The sequence below is a fragment of the Gallus gallus genome, chromosome 1 (assembly GCF_016699485.2).
Source record: "Gallus gallus isolate bGalGal1 chromosome 1, bGalGal1.mat.broiler.GRCg7b, whole genome shotgun sequence".
NCBI classification, from domain to species: Eukaryota; Metazoa; Chordata; class Aves; order Galliformes; family Phasianidae; genus Gallus; species Gallus gallus.
In genome coordinates, this window is record NC_052532.1 from 167,794,809 (window position 1) to 167,818,021 (window position 23,213).

The following is a 23,213-nucleotide window of genomic DNA, read 5'->3' on the forward strand; positions in this document are numbered from 1 at the left end:
CAGGGAGTCATGTCTTATCCTGCTCTACGTGCTAACAGGCAGTGTTGAGTGCACTCAACAGGGATGAGTCTACTTAGGCTTGGGATTGCCTGAATTTGTACATGGAGAAGTACAAGTAGGATACAGCTGAGCTGAGCAAGGTGGTCTCCTAAGAGACCAACCCTTTGGGTAGAGGAGACACACTGAGCACATTAGCATGTTTTCAGTGCCAGCTTTGGTGTACAGGGGTTCTTACAGCATCTAAGTTATCTGGAGAGTCTTAAAGATCAAGTAGCATCCAGTAGATGGATCTTGTTACGAGTCACCAAGAGGTAGTGTTTATGGACAAATAAAGAATATGCTACAATTTGTGCCTACACTGGCTAAAGTGCCATCCATCATGGGAACTTACCCATCTCCTATAGGTAGGATTGCTGAGGTGAGGATAGGTAGCAACTCAAGGATCCAGGGAAGGGAAAAGGGAAGATATGAAGTCCTGGATGGCAACACAGACAGAAACTGGCAACTCAGCACCACTGACAGGACCTGTCACAACTGTAGTATAAACAAACCCTGGCTCATCTGATAGCCCACTGCCTGGACAGTGAGGGCACTTCAGGTGTCTTTCTGGGGACATTGTGCATACTAATGTTTAGTCTGGTAGCACATAAAATCCCAGCTGTCTCTTGTCTGTATTAGCCAATAAATAACTGCATTATACTTCAAAGTTTGTGCATCCTGCTTATAGAGTCTCTTTGTGCATAGCAAGAGATGAAAGATGACCTAGAAAAGAAGGGTTACACCTTCTTTCCAGCATAGAAAGTCAGCATGACCAGTAGAAGAAAGTGCAGTTGCTTTGTTTATGAGTTCCCTCTTCATCTTCATCTTCCCTCGAGCCAATGAAAAGACTTATGTTGTGATTGCTGGAGTATGGGGTTAACCACAAAGGCAAAGGGGTACAGAATGCAGTTGGGGTTGTATTTCTGTTCGCATACAAGTGGCAAGTGCTGCATAGTCATGGTGCTGACAATTTTTAAGTAGGACAAAATTCAGATTTTACTAAGAGTCACAGAGTAAAATACCTTTGAAGACCCAGACCATGTTGTTAGCAGAATGTGACAGTCTGCTGAGCTGGAATATCTACAGTCTCAAAAAGAGAGATCTGGTTAAATTTTTATGCTTTATGTTTCAAAGTTAGGAGATCACAGAAAGGTTTCCAAAACAACTCAAAGAAAAAGCATGATTCATCTTACTTAACATCACCAGTTCACAGATGTCTGCATATGAGCTAGTCAGTATAGGCACTCTTAACAGTCAAAGGAAATTGCACAGTCCTCTGGGCTTCTCTTCTGATCTGCTTTCACCTACCAGTTGGTAAAATGGGACCCTGCGTTTAATAGAATCATAGAATCATAAAATTGCTTGGATTGGAAGGATCCTTAAAGCCCAGCTCCAGCTCCCTACTATAGGCCATGCCACACACCAGATCAGGCTGCCCAGGGCCCCATCCAACCTTAACCCTATTTAACCAGATGTTTCACACAAGAAAAGAGTAGTAGGAAAGAAAAGAGGAGTCACCAAGACTGTGGAGTAAAATCACAGCAAGAGTACATTGGCTTCAGCTGGAATTGAATTAGCTTTCTTCACAGTAGGCTCTATGGTGCTGCACTTTGAATTTATGACCAAACCTGTGTAGGTGAGACGCTTGATGTTTTGGTTATCTCTGAGCAGTGCTGGCACAGCATCAAGGCTTTCTCTGTTTCTCAGGCAGCCCTGCAGCAAGTGGGATGGGGGTGGGCAAGAGGCTGGGGAGGACACAGCTGGGCATGGTGACCCCAGCTGAGCAAAGGGATGTTCCTTGCCATGTGATGTCATACTCAGAAATACAACTGGGGGAAATCTTGCCAAAGCAGCCTTTGCTTGGGGAGCGGCTCTCACATTCAGTGGAAGAGCAATTTGGCAAACAAAGCTGCAACATGGCCCAAAGCTAAGGCTGAAAAGTCAGGAATGTGAACATTTTTGAAATGCTGAGGATGACACATTTGGAAACAAACTCATGTTTGAACCATTTATGGAAGAGACAGTTGAGAGCACTAAGCCGTTTCTGCACTCAACTCAGTAGAGGGGACAGACCTTGCAATACAACACTGACATAAGGCAGAAATGACAAACAGCAAACGAGCCATTCCCTGCTATCCACCACCGTGGCATGGAGGTGATACCAGGTGTGCAGTAAGCCCAATCCCAGACCTACAGTAGAAACACCTACAGGGAAAAGATAGTAGGAAACATGTGAAGAGCTGATGCACACCAATGGATTACAGCAGAGGAACAAAGTGAGCAGCAAGTGGTGTTGAACACTGTCAACTGGAACTGCCAGGCTTGCAAATCAAGAAAGAATGGCTAACTTAGGTCAGTTTTCCCTGCTTTTGGATGTACTGAAGGAGGCTGTGCTTACAAGTCCCCTGGCCGCAGTGTTAACGTATGTGAGCATGGATCTGTCTCTGGCACCCTCAGTGCCTCCTTTCCCTGCCTTCTCCGGGACAAATTGACCCTGCCTAAGTAATAAATGACTTTCCCAATAGCATTAGGATCAGCTTAGATGATGGAGAGGGTAACAAAATTAGAGCTTTTAAACCATTATCTCTTCTCCACAAATGTCTGCATTGATACAATGTCCGCAGAGAGGTAAGGGAAGCTGAGATATGACTGATCTCATTATAGCTTTCTAAAGAAAACAAACTATGTGATGGAAAACTGGTCTACGGCTGTAAGAAAGCCCTCAGACTTTCTGTAAGAGGCAAGAAAGGGCCAAGGATAGGTATATTTTTGATTTAAAAAAATAAAATAGTCTTCAATCTCTTGTGCCTTTTCTTAAGCCCCTTATACAAACTAATATATACACTTACATTGAGACAGGCAGTGTGCCTCTGATTTCGTATTATATGTGTCATGCCCTAGTGTTTTAATCCTGTTGTCTGCATCCTGTTTAATGTAATAATTTATTGTAATATTTTACATAACCACAGTTGATATATTGTATAGAGAAGCCGGGGAGCGTGTCTGATCTACTTGCTATGACAGGCAATAACTGAAGTGACATGGTTATTGTACTCAGAGAGGAACATGAATGCTGCAGAAAAACTGGACTGGACTGAGGGAGCAGAAAGGACTGGATTTTGGTTATTGCAAAATAGACAGCTGTATGGCTGATGATGCTGGGCTCAGGAATGAAAATTATCATTCAACTTTCTTTTTTTTCCCTAAAAGCACTGATTTCTTACATAGGAACTACTCACATATTTATTAACGTGAATGAGGAAAAGCTTATCATCAGCCATCACTGTTGACATATTCAAAGCATAACTTACTACAGAAAAAAAAATCTATTTATTTATAAATTTCAGCTAAATTGAGGTCAAAAGCAAAATCAAAATATTCTGAAAATATCACTGTCAAGTTCTAGAATCATTGAATCATTAAGACTGGAAAAGAGCAGTAAACCACCAACCCATCTGCTCCAACTACCAACCCATCACCATCGTGCCCACTAACCATGTCCCTCAGTGCCACTTCTACCCTTCTGATCGGCTTGATTACATCACATACGGGCCCCAAACACAAAGCCAGCACCTAAGGCTGGGTGCGTTCAGTGCAGAGGGTTATATGTCTGTGTGCAGTAGAATAAGACCACGGGGTCCTGATTGTCTGTGTGACTGAATCTCTCAGACACAGAGTGTGAATTTTGAGTGGTCCTGTGTGGGGCCAGGAGTTGGACTCAGAGATCCTTGTTGGTCCCTGCCAACTTGGGATATTCTATGAATCTGTGGCTCTATGAAGTTCCTACAGCTCTAACCAGGTGAATAAATCAGTGGTGTTTAGCTTCAGGCAAGGCATAACTCCCTGCCTCTCTTTTATTTAGCTTCTCAGGCATAAGCACTGAATCTTGGACTTCAGCACTGTGCTTCCTATGTGCAAGCATCACTTCTGCAATGCATCTACAGAGATGTGAATGAATGCACACGTGCACGCTCGACACATACACAGCTTCATCACTCCAGTTTGGCAGGAACCTGAGCCTACTCTTGAAATGCCACAGCTCAAATATAATCTCCTGGAAGAGTTTGCAATGCAAATCATCCCATCAGTCTGGCTTACAGCACAGTCGCCAGCACGGTAGTACTGGTAACGGACTGCAACACAGGGGTAGGAGTTTCTAAGCCAACCTTACCACTTGAAGTCTATTATGTAACTACCCTCTCTATCTACAGAGATTTAATTGCTGCCTGACTTTTGGCCTCATTAAATTCCAGAAAATTAATCCCCAAGTACTAGGTTTTCACTCTGCCCCAGGACACTTCAACAGGTTTGCTTTGCAGTGGCCCTGAAATGATGGTTTCCTGCTCTCGGCTCTGAACACGCTGTGCCAAGCAGTTTAATGCATGCCCATTAATAGCAGACCACTTTGCTGTATTAAAGGGGGAAAAAAAAAAAGATGAAAAGTAGAAGCCCTGCACGATCATCAATTTTGTTGTGAATTTAAGTGATCAGAATACTGCAGATTGGACCACCTGTAGGAGCATTACTCTACTGCTTTGCATGGAGCTCAGTGTGCAGGAGGACTGACAGCAGCAGAGGCAGAGCTGGAAGGCAGCATCCTGCAGGTGATGCCCAGGCACTTGCCTCAGGGACAAACAGAAAGCATCTTGCATGAAATTTGCACTTTTGCTCCTGGAGACCCAACAGCATCTCTATTTTCTCTATGAGTTGAGTGACAAGTTCAGTGTACTGCTGGGACAGTGCCACACAGGCTTGGAAGTAACTTTCACGTCTATTCTCTGGTCTTATAGGGCTGGCATGACCTCTCCATCATGAAATGACCAAACACAGCTCACAGTTTGTCCACTTCGAGGTGAGATAGAGAATAGGGTTTGTCCTCCAGTGCAACCAGCTTGCATTTATTTGCCATTTACTTTAGCACAACATCTCAGCTTGTTGTATGTAGCAGGTGTCGGGGCTGATTATCTCACAAAACAGCATAATTAATGGGTTTCTGTTCCTTCAAAATCAAATCTATTTTGAGCAGCTTCAAGAAAAACCTTCTTTCTGCTCACACGAGGTATGAACCTGCAAGCGTGGAGCCCCTGAGGAGACTTTCCTTGACATCAGAGGAGGTTTCGTCGCTCATTCCACAGAATTACTGAGGATGCTTCCTTCATTAAAAGGGAGGAGAATGAGACCTTCTCCTCCGTGCAGTGCAGACCTTATTCTAATCTCAGAAAGGCTTTGGATTTTCCAGCTCTGAAAGGAAGGTAGCAGCATTTATAAGTGGTCTGGGAGTTTCTACTTGATGAACATTTTATGAAATCCTGGCTATTCACCAAAGGCAAGCACGATATTTTCCGGACCAACGAACCATGGCCTCCCTTCTGCAGAATTAAACATAAAAATAACAAAAATAAAAGCACAAGGAGATCCAGGCCCTGGATCAGGGCTCCGATACTTAATGTGAAGTGGGGTACTAAGGCTGGCAGCAGGCTGGTACCCCACAGATGTGTAGGCTGAGAGCTCACAGCTGGCCCCACTGGTGGTCCCAAGGAGCAGCACCAGGGATGCTCCAGGAGCTGATATTCTACAGGCAGAGGTGCTCTCTGCCTGGAGAAACTAGGCAGGAATCTACCAGAGGGTGAAAAGTGAAACAGCAGCCTGACAAGACGTGCAGAAGGCTGGGATGCTGGTGCATGGGTGGGGCAAGGGGATGACTTTCAGACTTTGCTGCCTTTTTACAGAGTGCTAAAGCACTGCTGAAGACGGTGGTTTTGCAAGCCGGGGGTGACATTCACAAAGCCTCAGAGGACAAGAAGTGCTGATCCAGCAGCTGAGACGGGCTGTAACTGCACCTGCAGAGCTGGAAGGGAGAGGGGCACAGGGACAGCCTCTGGGGAGGGAGCAGGCTGATGTGGTGAGCACAGAGGGCACATAAGCCCGTTGCAAGCTCTCCCAATGAAGGGAATCTCACGGAATCGATGCAAACCTCTACTGCCTATCAGCTGTGATTGATTTTTTTTCTTTCCGGGGGTTATTTCACCGCTCCCCCCCACTCCTAGCAAAGTTAGTTTGCGTTTTACAACAGACACGGCGTTTCTGTGGGGATATTGAAGTTTCCCTGAGCAGGATGAGAGGGATGCTTGGATTTCCAGGCTTTTGCGTGGGTTCTCAGGTTACTGTTTTTTCTTTAGCATTCGGGAAATGCTCCGGAAGTAATGCCTTCTATTTATTTCCACGGAAGTGGCAACAGAGGACAAACAGAGGCTGTTTGATGGATCAGATTCTCAGCTGCAAAACACTATTTTTCAACATAGTCACCACCGTTAGATGATTTGCATGGATGAGCTGATCGAGACTCTTCATTCTGTGGTGTGACAGCTGTGTGTGGCCAGCTGAAATGTGGCTCGTCTTCCATTTGCTGTTGCCACTGCTGAAACACACCACCCACTGCCTCACTATGCTCATATCCACTATTTGATCTCCATAAACGTTCAGCAAGTGTTGATGAATGCCAGTGGGTGCCATTTTTTCATCATGGAGGAATTCAATAACACACCTCTGCTCCGTCTGCACCTCCATGTCAGATCCCATTCTGTCAGACTGTCCCTCTGCTGCCATCTGTCACATGGCAACAAAATGTAATGGGATATTGACAGGAAGGTTCAACTGGTACTGCCATACCACCAACATCTGCCTCTGGAATTGCTGGCCAAAATCATAAAATAAGAGGCATTACTTTCAGAGCAGCCCTCATATATTTTGCTCATAGGCATGTTGTGATCTCAGTCCATGACAGATGCTGTGTCTAACCTGGACACTTCTCTAATAGACATCAGGAAGCTGAAGTCATGGCCCTAAGCTCCTGGGAAAGGATATTGTCTTTGTATTTGTACAGCTGGCCCAGTGAGGTTACTGCAAGAGCCTCTTCCAGCTTAACAAGATGTGAATTCAAGTCTGGGAGGCAAGAAACTTTCCCTGTCCCCTCACACAGCTTCACCTTGTTATCAGTCAGTAGAGTTTCAGAAGAGGATCCCTGTTTTCACCCACCCAGCTCCACTGTCCCCTCCAGACACACATCCTCATCAATGAATGAACCCTGCTGTGAGCGCACAGAGTCAGCAGCCAGCAGTGGAAGATGCTTGGTCACACAGTTCACACTATGTTTAGGCCAAGAAAAACACAGATGTGATGCTCTGCAGTTCCTGGGGTTTGTGGCTAAGAGATTCCTTGGAAATCCCTAGGGACTGTGGTGTGACCCTCATTTGAGGGATCAGTGCTGTACTTCCCAAGAGAACAACATCCCTGAGCACACTGCAGGAATGTAGGAGATATTTAACTAATTCCTCAAGGAAATCCTGAAGAACCACACTGACAGACACATTTTCCCTTCCCAGCTAATATTTGTTTGTGTATGTATTGCTTAGCACAGATCTGATGCATTTTGGGCTGCATGGAAACGTGTTGTTCCTGATAACAGTGTCCTCTTCTTTGGCCACGACCATTCAGGAGCTTTATGAAAGTCGTTGGTACCTACTGTATCAACAGAAGGTTTGATTTATGGTCTACTTAATGTTGCTCTATTGCATATTGATATGCTATGTGGTTAATAGCTGAACTTTAAAATGATGTGATGGCCATGACTATGTTAAGCCTACATGAATAGCAGAACACCTCAACATAATGAAGCCAAAATATGTTACTGGCCTGCAGCTGGTGCATCCTTTTCCTCAGACCTTGCAAAGCACCATAGCTAAAGCATTCTCTGAGGTAATTTCTCTCAGAGGTGAGCTCATAAACTAGCTAATTAAATACCAAATTGGTTATTGCGGGTGCATTTACTGAGCTTGAAAAAAAAATGATGCATTTCTGACATTCCCCTTCGTAAATATATTTTAAATAAGTTATTGGTAGTTAATTACTATGCTGTAAAATTAAGGCAAATAGATGTATTTCAGATGTATAAGGCAGTTGCTTCGTGGTTATTAAATCGCATCGATGGATTATGCTTAGATAAGAATCCTGGAAGATCGGGAGTCTCATATCATGGCATGGCATGTATTGCTTCCCAAGGCATTTTTTCTAGCTTAGAAGTGAAAGGATATGTCCACATGAGCAAGGAGAGCAGTACAGAGTATGAAGGAGAAGCCTGATGTGCAGAAAGCTGTTGTATGTTCAAAACAACCTGTCTACATCCCATGTTTCCTGCCCATGGGTTTGGGGCAGCTGCTGATGCTCTGTGCACACCACAGGTCACTTCCCACCAGAATGAGACACATTGCACAGCTCCAGGTGTGGACTATGGGGTCCTTCCACCTCATCTCCCATGTCCAGAGGAGGATTTACCACATGAAGCACATGCATTTCTTTCTATCTTCAGCTCCAACACCAGTTCTGAGATGTAAGTTCATCAGAAGGGCAGGCTCCCTTATCCTGCTCCTCTGGCTGCTTTGGAAAATGAGCAGCCACCATGGAATCATAGAATCATAGAATTACTCAGGTTGGAAAGGACCTCAAAGATCATCAAGTCCAACCGCAGCCTAACCATAGTACCCTAACTCTAACAACCCTCTGCTAAATCATATCTCTGAGCACCACATCCAAACGGCTCTTGAACATATTGGGGGACAGTTGATGAGGTTTGTCCTCATTCTGAGATCTGCCCATGTGTTGTGTTCAAGGTGATCCCATACTCTGGCCAAAACATAGAACCGTAGAATCATAGAATCACTGAAGTTGGAAAAGGTCACTAAGATCACCTCGTCCAACCATCAATGCATCCCCACCATGCCCACTAACCACGTCCCTCAGTGCCACATCTACACGGTTCTTGAACACCTCCAGGGACAGTGACTCCACCACCTTCCTGAGCAGCCTGTTCCAATGCCTCACTACTCCTTCTGAGAATAATTTTTTCCTAATATCCAACCTGAATCTTCCATGGCACAACTTGTGGTCATCACCTCTCATCCTATAGCTGTTACATGGGAGAAGAGGCTGACCCCCACCTTACCACAACCACCCTTTAGATCACTGTAGAGAGTGATAAGGTCTCCCCTGAGCCTCCTCTTCTCCAGACTGAACAATCAGTCAAATTCCCACAAATCATCAAATTCCCACCAAGAGAATCAGAATCATAGAATCATTCAGGTTGGAAAAGATCTCTAAGATCATCTAGTCCAACCATCAGCCCATCCCCACCATGCTCACTAACCATGTCTAACCTACAAGTCTCTTTTGTGCTGTAACAGCCACAAAGCAAAAGTTACTATCAGAATAAAAAATGCTGAAAGTCAGCTTTCAGCATCAATTAATTTTCCCTTTGAGTGAGTAAAGAAAAGGTCTTCCATTCTCCAGCATCTGCTTCATCTGAGCAAGTTCTCTTTGCTATAGGCTGCCGATTGGCCTCTGGCAAAGTTGCTTCAGTTAAAGCAGCAAGATATCAAAATACTCAAATACAGCCTGGATTTATCCATAAACTGGGATAGTTTTTCCTAATCACTGATTTATTATTAAAAAAAAAAAGTCATTAAAAGCTTAAAAATTATTAAGAGACCTCCCTAGTAAGCTCACTGTACCTGCAACACTAAATTATCTCCAACTGGCTTGTGAGGCAACTGGAGATTAAGCTGGCTTCAGATCTGTCTTCTGATAGTGCTTTCATCTTCTACCAACAGTCTGAAAGAAAATTCAGCCTGTATAATCAGTTATTTACAAGCCATCAGTTACATTTGTGCAACCTTGCATGACCTCAGTATTTTTGAGTCTCCCTTTTGAACTATTTTCTGTGACAGAAGAAACCCAGGAAAAGTTTTGCTTATTTTTAAAGCTTCATTTTTTCCTGTGTGGGTTAGACCCCTGAGATTCAACAGAGGAATTGCAACTGGAAGAAAGATTCCTGTAAGTGTCTTGGGAAAACTATTTATATGGGATACTGTTTGACTCACCAGGAGTAGAGTTGTGCCCCAAAAACACTTGCCAGAAGGATGGTAGAGAGGAAATTCAATGAGCCAGATAAGCCTCTGGCCACACTACGGATACACTGTAGGAATATGAGGGAAGGAAGTGAAGTGCAAACATCTCTCCCCGGCCATCAAGCCTTAAGAATCAGCAAAGAATGACTGAAAGAGCGATGCTTCGGGCTCGTGTCAGATACCCTTTGATGAAGCTTGATGCAGTGGCCTGAGATATACCCCATCCCAGTGCCTTCACCACTGAAAGCTCCATTCCTACAACAAAGAAAGGGAACACAAGTCCATATTACAGCTGCCTCGGCAGTCTGGCATACCAGTGCCAACTCTTTTATTCAACCCACCAAGGCCCGTGAAATGAGTAGGGGTGGAGTGAGGAGCAGAGTTATGTTCCTCTCTGCTGCACCTGCACCAGCACAGTGGAGGCTCTTAGGGACCAAGATAGTCATAGAATCATAGGATTGCTTGAGTTGGAAGAGACCTTTAAAGGCCATCTAATTCAGCCTTGCAATGAAGAGAGACACCTCAAGATAGATCAGGGGCTCAGAGCCTTGTCCAGCTTGATCTTGAATGTCTCCAGGGATGGGACATCCACCACCTCTCTGAGCAACAGATTTCAGTGCTTCACTACCCTAAGTCGTGTAGGCTGACAATATTTTAAGATGTCCCAGAAAAACACAGATCATCCATACGCCTTCATGATCTACAAACCATGAACTAGCCTAAAAAAAGTCAAATAAGTCATCAATTTTTCATTTTAAGTGATGCTATTTCACCCTAAGTCCAGAATCTGGGCAGCATCTGTGGCTTTCATTGGTCAAGGAGAAAACACACTCTACTGAGTCTGGGAACACCAGGAGCCCTTCTGTGCTGTGCAGTGACGGAGCACTGGCACAGGCTGCCCAGAGGTGTGCGGTCTCCTCCTTGGGGATCTCCCAGCTCCACCTGGACGTGGCCCTGGGCACCCTGCTCTGGGTGTCCCTGCTGAGCAGAGGCACCCAGAGGGCCCTGCCAGCCTCAGCCACGCTGTGTTTCTATGCACAAAGCCAGAATCCAGGCAGGGAAGGGAAACGACTCTAACTATGTCGCCTCTCTGCTTTGTACCTCTATGCATAGCTAATTAACACAGTACACGCACCGAAAACCAGCTCTGAAGCATTAGGGATCCTGCTGGAAGGGGAATGTAATCAAGCAGCAGTTAATTGAATAAACTGAGTGTAAGTTTGTTCTGTTGGCAGCTATCCCATGAGGAGAATGAAAGGCAGAGCTGGTGGAGGGGATTATTTGCTCCACGGAAGTCACTGAGTGCTCTTTAGGAAGATGCTCAGTGTTGTTCTGGGGTGAAAAGTCTTTGCAGACGGATGTCAAACAGTCTATCCTCCCCTCTTCAGATTATTTTCTGTATTGCTTGTGATCACCAATGGAGGTGCTTATCCCAAAGCATATTTTGAAATACCTCTCGCTCTCTTCTGACATCCTTTCACTTGCCACAGTGGCTCTCCTTTCAAGCCAGACCTTTTTATTAGCTCCTCCTATCCCAGGGCTGTGGACTACCATAAGGACTTGCATTTCTGATGAGTTTAAACCATCAGATACCTGTGTAACCAGCATTGCTCAATCCTCTTCCACCAGTGTCAGTCTTCTGTGTTATGAGGAAAGGTTGAGGGAACTGGGCCTGTTTAGCTTGGAGAAGAGAAGGCTCCAGGGAAACCTCATTGTGGCCTTCCAGTACTTGAAGGGAGCGTATAAACAGGAAGGGGAATGGCTGTTTATGAGGGTGGATAGTGATAGCACAAGGGGGAATGGTTTTAAACTGAGACAGGGGAGGTTTAGGTTGGATATTAGGAAGACGTTTTTCACCCAGAGGGTGGTGACGCACTGGAACAGGTTGCCCAAGGAGGCTGTGGATGCCCCATCCCTGGAGGCATTCAAGGCCAGGCTGGATGTGGCTCTGGGCAGCCTGGTCTGGTGGTTGGTGACCCTGCACATAGCAGGGGGGTTGAAACTCAATGATCATTGTGGCCCTTTTCAACCCAGGCCATTCTATGATTCTATGATTCTATGACTCTAGGACTGCTGAGTGCTTCCCTTGTATGGGTCCACCTCTCATCTTCATTCAGGTATTTTCCACACTTGCCTGGCAATGGTGGCAGCATCCACGGTTTATTTGCTTGCTTTGCCTGAACTAGGCCAGTTTGAATGCCATGAGAATAGGTGCATTTGAATAAGGGATGTGACCCTACAAAATAGATATATTTTGGAATCTGTGCAAGCATTTCACCCTGCACCCCTGGGTGTTCCTGCTGAGCTCAGGACAATACTGACTGTCACATCACTGCCCTACGTAATCCTCATGTGATGGTGATTCACTCTGTTATCTCTCTTACTTCTTGGCTTATTTGCCACATGATGGGCCCTGAGAGTGGAAGAACATTTTCGCCCTTTGCTGATGTGGTTTTCTGCTCCATAGCAGCCGCCTCCTTGTTTGTCTCAAGTGCTTATTTGTTTTCTGCACGAAGGGAGGTTACTGATTTCATCTCTTTCTGTCTCATTTGTGCTCCATTTCTCTGTTTCCAATTCAGCTGACATTTGATGCGAGACACTGTGTGATCTTGTGTTTGAGACACCCACAAGGAGCCGTGTCTCATCTCTGCCATGCACTGCCCAGAGGTCGATGGGCAATTCACCAACCACTCCGGAGCTCAGTGTTTGCATGTGTATGGTACCAGTTACAACACCAAAGTTGAGCACATGATATATTTTCTACTGTGGAGGCCAAACTGGAAGGCAAACACACATCAAAATAAACATGCAAAGCACTTGGAGGTCTCTGACATTCTCTTATGATGTTTTTTTGTCATTGTTGAGAGCAACAAGGCGAGCTAAAGATAAATCTATTAATGTTACATGTGATGCTCAGAAATGCCTCTAAATAAATAAAACTGCTATGATTTGTACATGCAAATATTTCGGGCAATTCATCTGCAGCTCCTGAATGCTCTTCCCGTCCTAGATGAGAACACTGGGAGAGCTGAGCAGTGCTGAAGGTGGCTCTGGGCAGCCTGGTCTGGTGGTTGGCGACCCTGCACATAGCAGGGGGGTTGAAACTCAATGATCACTGTGGTCCTTTTCAACCCAGGCCGTTCTATGATTCTGTGATTCCTTGTCAGTATGAAAGTGGTGATAGCAGCCTTTCCCTTGATTCTGTAGCTCTCCCCATCTTGCTGGTAACTGTTTTAAAACAGGACTTCTGCAGTCAATGTGGAAATCTGTGCCACCAGACAAGCTGAGGTCTGAATGACTGTGGCTTCTTCTGAGGGAGCTTAAAGGCACAGAAGAGACCCAAAGTTGCAGTAAAGTTAGTGATGCTTTCCTTCAGCAGGATTAAAAAAAAACCAAACAAACCACAAAAGGGCAAAATTAGCTTATTGGATGACAGGCAAGGAGAATATTTTGCCTGAAGGGTTTTGTACAGGCAGCGGTGTGCACTGTGAGGACAGCTCAGAAGAAATGGCAGCTAATGAAAAGAGACAAGCTATGAAGAAAAGGAAAAATAAAGCAGCCTGATGAGGTGTTTAACTTCCCAAAGTCCCTGCTTCTCACTTCCAAACAAAGCACACGCATGCAGAGATGAGATGTTGCTCCCCCTGTTCAGATAGAGCAGGGGAAGGAGAGCTGAGGGCAGGGAACAAGCTGGCATTGCAGGGGAGCAGCAGTTCTCATTACCACCAGAAAAGCACATCTTTGTTTCCCACTGCCTCGCTCAGTCCTGGGTAAGGCTGGGCAAAGTCTTCTGCAGGATTCACTGATTTTTCTCCATTCTGCACCAAGCCAGGAGATGCTGACAGAAGAAGGCATGGGGGATGCCTGGGCTACCCAAAGCCTCAGCTCTGAGCCAGGCAGGACAAAGGATGGGGGATTCCCTATGAGCAGGGAGTGCCAAAGCCCTGGTGAGGCAGGGCACGGCCCAGCAGCTCCTTTCCCTCCCTCCAAACAAATACTGTACCATTTGCAAATTCTGACTCTGAGGAGTTTAGTGATGCTCAAAGACCTGGGCCTGGACTCTTTAATGTCTGGGTCTTACAGGACCATGCTCAGTGCTTGGCTTCTATTCAGAGATCACTGCCAAATCACGCAGATTTGTGCTAATGATGGGAATCTCTGGGTGTAACTTACATCTGTTCGAAAGCACGCTGAGACCTCACGACTCATTTCACAGAGTCAAGGCTTTTATTAAAACATCTTGGTTTCTTCTGCACCCCGTGAGGCCGCAACAGCAACAGCTTTGGGGCAGCACTGCTCCTGAGGGAGGTGTCAGGACTGTTGTGTATGGCTCATGTTGTAGGCATGTCTGTACTGAGCCAGCTCAGAGCGGGAGGATTAGAGCACAATGTGTTGTGTCTGATAGTTGCTCCTAATCCCTGCTGCCAAACACCCCACGGCGGGGGGAGAGGGGTTTCTCAAACATTACCATGACTGCACCATCTCCCATGGATGACAACTGACCTGATGCATCCTGCAGTCAGGTCGGGTTCAGTGTTAAAATTCACACCAGCAGTTCCAGCCGCAAACCAAACTCTCTATCCATGCGTAGGGAAGGAAGCTGAGTCCCTCTGTCCCTCTATCCCTCTATCCAGAGCTATAGCACTGGTCAACGTGGGCAATGAGCATATTAGCACAGAAACTTCAGAGACGGTGGCTTTTCCCCTCCCTCCCCATCCTCCCGGAGGATGCTGTGATTTCTGATGATGGAGCTCGAAGCTGCTCTGCTTTTCCATGCTACTCTGCTCTCCCATGCTGTGGACCCATGTGGCGTGTATGTATGGGTCTGCAAGGTCAGTGAGTTGTGGGATGGGAGAACTCCTGGTTCACCCCATCATTATCTGCTTGCTGCATCCGTACAAAAGGATTTTGGAGCTTATGTTGCCCGATGTTCATGTAGCCTTGTCCCCACCATGGGACAGAGCCTGGTTATGCAGGCAGCAGGGGGTTACCAAAGACTCTCTTGTCCTGGCTATTAGGATCCTGTTGCTTCCGATAGGAAAACACCATTTGAGTTCCCCAGATTCCAGCCCTGTGCTGAGATGGTGGTGGGGGCTGGCCAGGGGCTGTGAGCTGCACATTGCAGTGCCCATATCCTCACTTAGACTGAGTGTAAGAGTGCATCTCATGGGGGTATTGTGAACCATAAATGGGATAAAGTGGATTACAAAGCCATTTGGCTGCCACCGTGCACAGAACCAAGCAGTTAGAACAGCATTCAAGTGCACTCACTAACTCAGTGCAGATAGGCTTTTCACGTTAAATAAGTCTAGAATGCAGTCTGGCCCAATAAACAGCACTGAGACCCTTGCTGAACGTAAGGTTAAACTATTGATGCCCTCCTTCACATGTGCATCTTCTCTTAATTTAATGAGCACTTTAAGTCCTACAGAGATGGGGAAGAGTGTTTTTCACAAGAATGTTACATTTCTTTCCAGCGCTCGGGAGAGTTGAAACCACTTCCCAAGGCAGGAGGGTTGGAACTTGATGATCCAACCCAAGTCACTTAGTGAGAACTATTGGTGATGGGTGGATGGTTGGACTGGGTGATCCTGTGGGTCTTTTCCAGCCTTGGTGATTCTATGATTCTATGATTTCATGAGCTCATAACTCCTGGAATGAGGAGGATGTGAAGAGCCATACGCAGCACCTGGCCGAACATGGGTGCTGTGAGCACAGTGCTGTGCAAGATGGGCCCTGGTGGATGCCTGTCCTCTGCCTCCCAATGAGATCCATGGTGCCAAATCTCTGGTGCACAATGTGGTGGTCAACTGCCATCACAACCAGTGGCCCACAGTGGTGGTTGGATGCCAGCCACGTCCCTGAGCCTCCCGTGGGTTCTGCCATGGTTGGACTTGACTTGAGTTATGCATACTGATAGGGGACCTGAGCTGTGTGAGGGATGTCAAGGTGCACAATGCCAGCAGAACACGATGCCCATCATTCATCATTTGCACAGGTCTGCCAGCAGCCCCCTCACCCGAGTGCTGCAGGAACACAGAAGGAGATAATCCCTTTGCAAAGAGCTTACAATTGTGGGGTAAGCACAATCATTAAAGCTTTGAAGGAATGACTTTGCTCCCGGCCCTTGTTTCCTAGCAGGCTGGTATTCATCAACTGCGAGCCTTAATACAGTTTTCACTCCGCTTGTCAATTGTTAAGGTAGATGTGGAGGCTGTCAGCAAAATGTTACAGATGCAGTGACCCAGCTGGAAGTAATAGACTCCAAAACATCAAGTAGCCATAATACCACAAACCACCACGGAGGAACAGGTTCAGCCCCAGGGCAGAATCAGGTTCCCCTGCCCAGTTTTTGGCGCTGGCTTTTGGACAAGAAGCCCTGCCCATGGGAAGTGACCCTTCTGCATGCTAGGGGGGAGGATGAGCTGACTGCTTGGGGTGCACCACTTCTTATTTCTTCTTTCCATCCACGGTGGTTTTGTGTCAACTGATTCCATTTGCCTGCCGGCACAAAGGTGATGTATGGGGGAACAGGAAATTGCAGCCTGATTGCTGTGCTTCGCTTACACATTTCACCTTTCCTAGAAGCTCCTGTTTGTTTCCAAGGGAGCTTTGCACCCGAGCAAGACTGTGCTGAGATTACTCACCTCTCTGCTGGGCTCTGAGTCCCAGCAGTGGGGAGCTCAGCTGTGAGGGATTTTAACGTGCTGAAATACCCCATGTGTTTAATGGAGAGGAACAGAAGCATCAGGAGTTGAACTTTGTGACCCTTATGGGTCCCTTCCAAATCAGGATATTCTGTGATTCTAACTTTTCTTCTGGCACTTTTAAAGGCGAGTGAAGTAAATCTGCAGCTTGGGAGGAGGTGAGCTGACAAAATCAGGTTCTGTCCCAGTTACCACGGGGGAGGGAAGTGGACCGTGTGCCTGTGGGGTGTCTCGTCAGACTGTGCCTTTGTAACATGACCTTCAAAATCCATTTGATGCCGAGGGCTTCTTTTTTTTCCCCTCATAATTCAAATTGCAGACAAAAGTAGCAGGAGGCACTCGTTTAAAAGGGGTCAGGAACAGAAGCACTCATTTACCAAATCTCCCTGTGCACTCACAGAGGCGGCTGTATCTTCCAGTAGTGCGCTTTGCCCATCTGCATGGGCACATCCCTTTGAGAGAAGGAGAGGGCTGTGGGATGTTTGAGCAGTGCCAGCAGTGGTGGAGGATGCAATGACGTGAGGGGCAAACTGTCCCCAAAACATCCCCTGGCAGCCCTGTAGGAGAACCCTCCCTGAGCTGCTGCTGTGCTGGGAAACACCTCTCCCTGCCTCACACTGCAAACCCAGCTCCAGAAATCTGCTTTCTTGGAGTGCTGCCATTCTCATCAGGGGGATGCTGCTCTAAAGGGGAGGTCACCCTACCAGCAGACCTCTTGGTGTGGGAAAGCAGAGCCCGACATACTACAATCATAGAATCATAGAATGGCCTGGGTTGAAAAGGACCACGATGATCATCCAGTTTCAACCCCCCTGCTATGTGCAGGATCGCCAACCACCAGACCAGGCTGCCCAGAGCCACATCCAGCCTGGATGAGTTGTCCTGAATTAAATTCCCTTCTGAGTCTGCTCTGCAGGTCAGGTCTGCGAGGGGCTTTCAGCATGACAGAAGTCACTGTGTTAAAGGTGGTCCCTCCCTGCTGCCATATAGTCCCTAAAGCCCCCCAGCCACCGCCTCACCCACTGCTCTGGCTGTGCTTGAAAGCGTCGGGGCTTTGGTGTAGATGGAACTGTTGACACTTTGTCAGTGCAAATCCAGAACCGCGCTCACGAGAGAAGTGTTTTATGGGCTCTATAAATAGTTTTGCATTAAGGCAAATGTATTCTCCCACCTTAAAATAGCTTCACCTTGCAGAGGGCAGAGGAGGCTTTCCGTGCCCAAAGAATGCCTTCAGGCTCCCCTCGGGAGGCAGAAACTGCTTTTTCTGCCCCAAAGAAAGCCTGGCCAACAGTTAGAGACCCCTGGGCTGTGGGGATCTCCCTCGCTCCGCTCCCCAGCATCACATTGTCACTCACCAGCAGCACTAGCCACACCAGAGCCCTTTAAAACAAAACATGCTAATTCATCAAACTAACTTCCCCCCCCACCCCCCCACCCCAGACGCTCACAGCATGCCTTCTTATCTCATGGGTGAACGGGAAACTTTGGCAATGTGGGGACCGGTGGCTGCCCACAGCCACTCTGGCTGTGGGATGCTCTCCTTCCTTTCATCCCCAAAGTGCTCCTGCAGTGCTGTGAGCATCCATCCCTCTGCCGGGGCTGCGTGGCGATCACCACGCTCTCCCCGCGCTATCGGAGGGAGCATTGCTCTTCCCCGGGGGAGAAATGCCAGCAGCAGGGAGGAAGGGGTAAGGGAGCTGAGAAATGGGGAGACAGCAAATCCCTTTGGCTCACCTTCAGGCTGTGCGTTGGGTTGACGACGCAGACGAGTTGCCCGGCGGCCGAGAAAACCCTCTTCGCTTTGTAGTGCTGAAACCGCAGGTGAATGAGATCTAAGACAGCCCCAAAGCACTGGGTGAAGAAAAGCATCCCAACTTCGGGGGTTGCTGCTGCCAGCGGCGGGCGGGGGAGGCAGCGAGGCAGCCCCGCAGTCCTTGAGGCCGGGAGGGAGTGCGGTCGGCGAGCGCTGCGCTCCGGCACAGCTCAGCATGCCTTCATATTCATCATCAAAATAAGACGGGAAGAGGCTTGCAGCAGCGGGTCGGCCAATGGAAAGGACAGAACTGTTATCCTTGAGGTCCGGAGACAGCCAATAACGAATGCCTCCCCTCCAGAAAGTCCCTGATGAATCGAGCCTGGCGGAGAATGTATTATTGAACATTACCATACATCAGCACATCGCATTTATCTTGCGATTACAGCCGGGAGTACGCAGGGCTGGGGAGATAGGCAGGCACAATTGATTGCTTAACGTCTCCATTTATTAATTGGCTTCATTTAGCGAAGGGCGCCCTAATGCCGGAGATAAATGGAACGGGTAGGAGAGAAGCCCACCAACAAAACTGTAGGAAAGTGGCAGGAATAGGTGAAGCATTGTGCAGCCTGGGAGGAAAATCACATATGCAGAGGGAGTTACAGCTCCTCGCAGGGTGAAGCAGAAGTAGAGCTCGCTATATAAATAGATTCACGCCTGTGCGGTTGTGGGCTTTGCTTTCAGTTTTTGTCACTCTCTGATGCTTTGTTAGTGTTATATTCTGCTCCTTTAAAGGGGAGATACTCCCAGAGCGCAAAGAACGTCCCCTCCCCCAGCAGACAAACAAACTAATTAATACAAATTAGCAGACATGGGGTCCGCTGTAACTTGGGGTAACTCCTTTTAAAGTCAGCCCGTGGTGTCTGGGTTGGGTGCAGAACGCTGTAGGTGAGGGATGCCGGAGCTGCAAGAGCGTGCAAAGGTACAGAGTGTGCTCCTAAAAATAATGAAATGTGTGATGCCTGGGAGCACAGGCACGGGGAGGGACTGAGCTGGGAAAAAGTGGCTTCTAAATCAACAGAATAATTAAACATGCTGAAGGCTTTTGCTTCTCATTCATCCGCGTATCGGTGGGCAGGAAATTACTAATTAGCCATTAGGTTGTCTCAGGCATTAAAAAGAAGGAATTAGGGAAGCATAAAGGAAAATAATAGGATACTGTTGTGTGTCATTACTGGCACGTATCTGTGCTGGTGGGCAGGGAGGTCTGCTGAGCCACTGGGGCTCGTCAAAGCAGTGTTCCCACCACCGGGTTATCTGGGAGGCAAATGCACTGAAGCAGCCAAGGGAATAGGAAAGCACGTTCGTTTCGCGGGACGATCCTGTGTGTTGTGCTGGTCTGCTTGTTAATAAATCAAAGAGGGCTAATTTAATTAGCTCTCTGCCAGAACTTCCTATCAGGGTGCTCTTTAGGATTGCTCACTAAGTACTCAGATGGCTCGTTTAGCCTTTGTAATCCTTTCCCCCCATTCAAAACAGATGAAAGTAGCTTTTCTTTCTTCTTTTGCTTCATTTTAAAGGCGATTCAGCTCTGGGGGTGAGGGATGGAGCAGCCCATGTACAGCATCTGCATCAGCCTGGGACCGGGTGGTCACTGCTGTGAGCTCCCGAATCAATACTGCAATACCGGCTCTGCCAGGCTGCAGAGAGCTGTGCATAAAAATAGATAAATAAGTGGAATTTTGCAAACACTGGAACAGCTGATGACACAACCCACCCAGAGAACATCAAAGATGGGAGGAATACGTCTCTCTCAGTTCTTCGCATTCACTTGTAGATGAGGAGATAATTTTTGCAGCATGGAAAGAGATTTGGAGAATATTTTCAGGCAGGCTTAAGGACAAGCGAGTGAATTGATTTGCTTAAATGTCTCCTTTTCTCTGTTCCCAAAGTAACGGCAGGCATCCAACTATTTATTATTTATTTGCTGCCAGTTTGCAGTTGGTAGCTGCACAAATGCTTCAAATGGGCAACGGTGCAAGGGCTCTCAGGTCGGGTGTTAGGAAAATCTTCTCTGATAGAGTGGTTGGGCAGTGGAATGGGCTGCACAGGGAGAGGGTGGAGTCACCGTCCCTGGAGGCCTTCAAGAGCCATGTGGATGTGGCACTGAGGGACGTGGTGAGTGGGTATGGTGGGGATAGGGTTGACGATTGGACTGGACCATCTTAGTGGTCTTTTCCAATCTTCACGATTCTAGGATTTGATGACTCCGCCATCAAAGGTGCCCAGCCTTCATATTCATTATTTCCACTGGACTGGTTCGCTCAAAACTGAACAATGAATTGGAAGGCGTGGGCTTCAATCTAATGTCTTTCTGGCTGGGCACTTTTGGAGAATGACCTTCCTAAAAGCAGTTCTTGCTCCCTTCACATAGCAAAGCCAAGCTCCTTCCCATCCCTACATCTGTTCATGCCAGCGGCATCCATGGGATGACTGCTTGCTGGTGCAGATGGCACCGTGGACAGCCCACATGGTGCCCTGAGGATGGGAAGACCCCAATTACACCCTCAGGCCTACCTTTGAGGGATGGCTATTTGGCCACTCAAAAAAACCCTCCCCTCTTCTAGCCACGTCCATCTTCTGCCTGGCAAGAGGCTGCAGGAAAAGGATTCAGTCCACCTTGGCAGCTCTCCTGTGAGTGTCTACATCTGAGTGTGTCAGTCCAGATCCCTTTACAGGTTTGGATGAATGGGGCATTTGAGGATGTATTTCCCCTGAGCCAGCTGGAGCATCAGGCAGCTTTCCTCATCCTTTGGATGTAAGCTTGCTGTATGAAGAAGTTCTGTCTGCTCTCCTGGGCCTCACGGCAGGTTTGAGGAAAGGTATTTGCACTGCCAGCTCGCATTTTCCTCTGGTGTTCACCTGAAATTTTAAGTAAGAACACAGGGGATGTCCTGCTGGCTCAGGGCAGTGTCCCCTCCAGCTCAGTACTTTGTCCCCAGCAGTGAATACAGGAGACAGCATTCTGTGATGGCACATAAGCCAGGGTCAGCACCTGACACCCACCCTCCTGGTATTCCCCCAGCTGTCCAACTGGGGCACTGGATAATATCAGCAGAGCAGAGTCAATAGTTTTTGAAGCTGGAAGGAGTGCTGTAGCCCTCCAATCTGCTCTCAGTAAAGCATTTGTCCCTCCATGCTAACTGCTGCATGCCCATCCTGTCTGAACAACCTGGGTACGAAGTTCCCCGTGAAGGATATGCTAAGGTTGTTTATCTTTGCCACTAACATTTTGCAACACACTTCCAGTTTAAATTATTTTTGCTGCATCGGCTTCTATGTCTAGAAGGTCATTCTATAAAGTGCTTTCTCTTGCTGGGCTGATGCGGCCTCTGGTGTCGCAGACCTTCTCCATGTGAAGATGCAGCTTTGCCTGAACTGTCCTCCAGCAAACCAAACAGACTGATAGTGTTTCCCTTGCAAAGCACCTTTTGCCTGAGATCAGGTCACTCTTGCAGCTTCTCTATGCATTTTCTCTGCAGCCTTATCACCTCTTCCTGAGCCTGATCTGCTCCTCCTAGCTGATGTGTGCAGAAGTAAAATGGCTCATCCGGCTCACAGCCTCATGGTGTGCGACTGATGGGCACAAAATGTCTACTGCCATCCTTCCTGCCCCATTCCTACACCTCCCCTTGTTTTCACACCTTCAACGCAGCTATGCGGGAGACAGAGCTGCTGGCAGGGAGTGAGGGCAGCTGCAAACCTCCCCGACAACTGCCAAAATTGGGCAGCACAGAGGTGTACCCTCCTATCACCTTCCCCAGTATCTACTTAGTGAAGTGGAAGAGAAAACCAACCAGATTATTTCTTTAAAAAAAAAACAAAAACGATTTGTTTTGGTTTGGTAGTAGCTTTCCAAAGCGAAGCAATATCAAAAGTTGTTGTCTCTACCAAAATCTTAATTATTTCACCAAATATATTTTCAACAGTCCATTTAGATGCCATGCAAAGATATAAACAGTAACCACACTGGAGCTGAATGGATCTTTTCATGGAATCACAGCGTGTTTGAGGTTGGAAGATACCTTTAGAGCTTATCTGTTCAACCTCGGTGCTCAAGCAGGGACACCCAGAGCAGGTTGACAAGATTTAGTCAGGATGTGATCTTAAACATCTCAACAATTTTCATTTTCTCAAAAGACCACATTTTGCCAGGCAAGAAGTACCAGAAGCAGCCTTTAATGCAATTAAATGGCGTGTCAATTAAAGTACCCATGATAAATGCCACCAGTAATTCTACTGAGCTAGGGAGGAAGCTGAAGTTGGTGAACTGGAACCAATTTCACAAAGATGTGTTCCTTCACATTTCTTTCCCCTCAGCCACATGCGATCATCATCCTCAGAGCTGGATATAATAGCAGGGATGCACGCACGCTTGGCCACATGTCCCCCATCCATTATAGGGCAGAATTCCTTCCTGCACCTCATGACTGCCCACGGAGTGTGGTCATCGCACAGCTGAGCCTTCCACATTAACCTTCCTTCTGCAGAAATGGACATTTCCTTCTGGCATGGAGGACACTAATATGACAAGAGTCTTCTTTTATTATTCCTCTCAAATATGTCCTTCCTACATTGCTATTAGTCATACATGCGTTTTCGAGATCCTGGGTCAAGAGGGGAATTCTTCATTTCTCCCTGGGGAACATCTGCTGCCTAAAGAAGGAGGTTGTTGCCTCCATTTTCTTATTTTTT

At 47.1% G+C, this 23,213-nt stretch overlaps 1 protein-coding gene across 1 annotated transcript in view; it reads right to left on the reverse strand.

The window, feature by feature from the left end:
• The window catches only part of SIAH3 (siah E3 ubiquitin protein ligase family member 3), a 36,249-nt gene extending 17,536 nt beyond the window's left edge, over positions 1 to 18,713 (reverse strand). Inside the window, exon 1 of the mRNA XM_417044.8 lies at positions 18,440 to 18,713. Coding sequence (XP_417044.1) covers positions 18,440 to 18,574 — 135 coding nt within the window. The 5' untranslated portion in view covers positions 18,575 to 18,713. The remainder of the gene's footprint in view (positions 1 to 18,439) is intronic.
• Between the last annotated feature and the right edge of the window lie 4,500 nt (positions 18,714 to 23,213).